This window comes from Mandrillus leucophaeus, unplaced genomic scaffold (genome assembly GCF_000951045.1).
Source record: "Mandrillus leucophaeus isolate KB7577 unplaced genomic scaffold, Mleu.le_1.0 Scaffold623, whole genome shotgun sequence".
Lineage (NCBI taxonomy): Eukaryota > Metazoa > Chordata > Mammalia > Primates > Cercopithecidae > Mandrillus > Mandrillus leucophaeus.
Genome location: NW_012106731.1, coordinates 1,113,300 through 1,116,441, shown reverse-complemented (window position 1 = coordinate 1,116,441; position 3,142 = coordinate 1,113,300). Strand labels below are relative to the sequence as shown.

The 3,142-nt window shown below is 42.8% G+C and overlaps 1 protein-coding gene across 2 annotated transcripts in view; it reads left to right on the top strand.

Annotated features, from left to right (window-relative positions):
• The window catches only part of LOC105554038, a 5,953-nt gene extending 3,062 nt beyond the window's left edge, over positions 1–2,891 (top strand). For both annotated transcript variants that reach the window (XR_001008266.1, XM_012000274.1), the window contains one exon: positions 2,371–2,891. Coding sequence is in view for 1 of the 2 variants with exons in the window: in XM_012000274.1 (XP_011855664.1) it covers positions 2,371–2,803 (433 nt within the window). In the remaining variant the exon portion in view is untranslated. The remainder of the gene's footprint in view (positions 1–2,370) is intronic.
• The last annotated feature ends 251 nt before the right edge of the window (positions 2,892–3,142 follow it).

The window sequence follows — 3,142 nt, the reverse complement described above, 5'->3', positions numbered from 1 at the left end:
TATTTTTACATTGCAAGTGACTGTGGCAGGGAGGAAGAGATGTGTTGAGTGATAATGAACAAAGTCTTGAATTGGCCCAACTCATGCCTCTACACCAGTCTTGCACATTGACTCCTCCTTTCATTCCTAGAAAAGGAGGACTCCAAATCTGAAGGCTTTCACAAGATTTATTCTCCCTCCCTGCAAGATGTCTGAGTTAAAGAAGACACCTATTATTTTAAGCTATGAGAGCTTGGGCAAATGGCTTAACTTCTCTGAGCCTTTCTTTTCTTATTCCATAAAATGGGAATAAAATTCTTAAGACTAGGTTTACAGTAAAATGTAAGATAATTCACGTGGGGCACAGGATATAGTACTTCTTTCCCTCTAAAGTATGTTTCTTATTGCATACACCTTGCGAATACACTTTATGTTAGATAAACAGAGAGATAACCCTTGATTTGACACAGGTAATACCCATTAAGGCACCGTTATTAACCGGGATAATCCCGGAAGGCAGCATTGGAGAGCTCAGGAAAGAATTTTCCAAATAAAACCCAAACACTTAACCCACTCCCTGCTACATTCTCAACAAGCACGTTGCAAAGGTTATCCTCTCCTGGATCCACTGCGCTCTCCTGGATCCACTGCGCTCTCCTTCTTTTTTTTTTTTGAGATGGAGTCTTGCTCTGTCACCCAGGCAGGAGCACAGTGGCGCGATCTCGGCTCACTGCAAGTTCTACCTCCTGGGTTCACGCCATTCTCCTGCCTCAGCCTCCCAAGTAGCTGAGACTACAGGCACTTGCCACCATGCCCGGCTAATTTTTTTGCATTTTTTAGTACAGATGGGGTTTCACCGTGTTAGCCAGCATGGTCTCGATCTCTTGACCTCGTGATTCGCCCACCTCAGCCTCCTAAAGTGGTGGGATTACAGGCGTGAGCCACCGCGCCGGGCCGTCTCCTTCTTTTTGACCTCCTCATTATGAGGAGCTAGCAGTTACAACGGCACATTTATATGCAGTGTATGAACACTAGCTAAGAAACGAGGCCCAGAATTTAGACTTCTGTTTTTGAATAGCTAATAATTGTTTTCTAAAGAAAAAATATCACTTTGTGCTGGCCCTATGTCCCCCTCCTCCTCAGTCCTGAGTTGTCCCAGGAGACTGCTCCATTCTACACATAGTCAAAAAAGAAAATCTATGCACGAGGCGGATCCGGAACACAGCCCGAGTAGGGCCTCGCCAAACAAAATGATGTTACAAAACAATGTCCTTGTCTAGGACAAAAGAACTATTAATGATAATCAGTACATATTACTGAAAGTGCTCCAAGTAATCTTTGGACTTTGTTTCAAAAATTCTTAATGGACACTAATGCTTAGAGTTCACTCAAAAGAGAAATAAATTATGTGCCAGGGTTGCAGGGACCAAGGACAACACGTGGAAGGCATCAAAGCATTAGCAATGTTACGACAATCAAAGATTTTGTAATTGCATAAAAAGCCTTTAAAAATCATTTAGATATACTAATTATGAACATTAATAATACTGTAATGGGAGGTTTCTTTTATGTTCGATTTGAGCCTAGGTTGAGCTGTTTCGGCAATAATATTTCAGCTCTTTTACCAACCAAGGTGCTTTTGACGCCATGAAAAAAATTCCATTTTAGTTTGAAAAATGGTTATGGGAATGGATAAGAGGAATTTTTCCTGTTTTTTGAATTCGAAAAAAAAAAAATCTGTGATTGCTCTCCATCTCCAGGTCATATTTTCTGACATTAGTGCCCAGAAATATCTTTTAATTTTGGACAGGCAGACCAGAAGTATGCCCTCTTTCAAGTCCTGCCTTTATCTTTAACAAAACAGTTCCAAGGACAAAGCCTCATTCCGGGTTCCCCAGCAAAGGGAACATAAAGAGACCATCAGTCTATCTGAGAAAGACATCTTCAGACAAAACTTATTTGGGAAACATCCGTCTTCTCAGAGATTACTATTCAATGCACTATGAAAAGTCCGTACGTAAGGAGGGTAATTTCTCTTGCTATTTACTGGCCCCAGTGTATGATTAGTACTCATGCAGAGTAAGAATCATAAAGAAGCCTTATTTTTCCAAACTGATTTCCTTTTATTGAGTGTCTGTATGGAAAATGATGCTATCCATTAGATATTACCTGGTTGATTTAAATTTGATCTTGGAGCTCTGAGGGCAGAGGTGTGAACTGAGATCAACACTTTGAGTTTAGCCTTCTAGAATTGAGCAGTTTTATCTTATAAGTGAATAATTCAGCTCGGCTAAACATCAGCAGCTTTCACAATGCTTTTCCAGAAATGCTTTACTTTATGTGCCTCTGCAATCTGTTAAATCTGTTTATCTTTGCCACTCATATGGGCAGGTACGGACGTGAACTGTCTGTGGGTGACTTGCCTGGATGTGGCTGTAGCTGCAGTCTCCAAAGTCGAAGCTACCAGAACAAGTTGGATAAGGATGGCCCAAAGACTATGGAGTTGCTGGCCCCAAAGCAAGCCAGACATTATGGGAAGTTTGAATGCATCATGCCCTTGGATAGACAACCTAAATCATATCTCATTGACCATAGATCCTGGTCAGCATACCAAGTCAAGGCAAGTAAAGAGAGAAGAAATATCACCTGGTCTGCAGCTCCCCCCAAAACAAAGTCTGCTACTGATGGCAGAAACATAGATAGACCAAGGGTATCACTACATTATGACGAAGGAAGGAACAACCCCATGCATTCACTCATTCTTGAATCACCTAGAGAAGAGAGGGAATCTGCCAAAGTGGAGACAATGGAAATGCGGTTCTAAATTTGGAGGAAATGAGACCCACTCTCAGATCAGTTGAAAAGTAAAAGGCCTAGGATCCAATGGAGTATTAAACAAATATTTAAAAGTAGAGAGGTGGGCCGGGCGCAGTGGCTCAAGCCTGTAATCCCAGCACTTTGGGAGGCCGAGACGGGCGGATCACGAGGTCAGGAGATCGAGACCATCCTGGCTAACACGGTGAAACCCCGTCTCTACTAAAAAATACAAAAAACTAGCCGGGCGAGGTGGCGGGCGCCTGTAGTCCCAGCTACTCGGGAGGCTGAGGCAGGAGAACGGCGGGAACCCGGGAGGCAGAGCTTGCAGTGAGCTGAAATCAGGCCA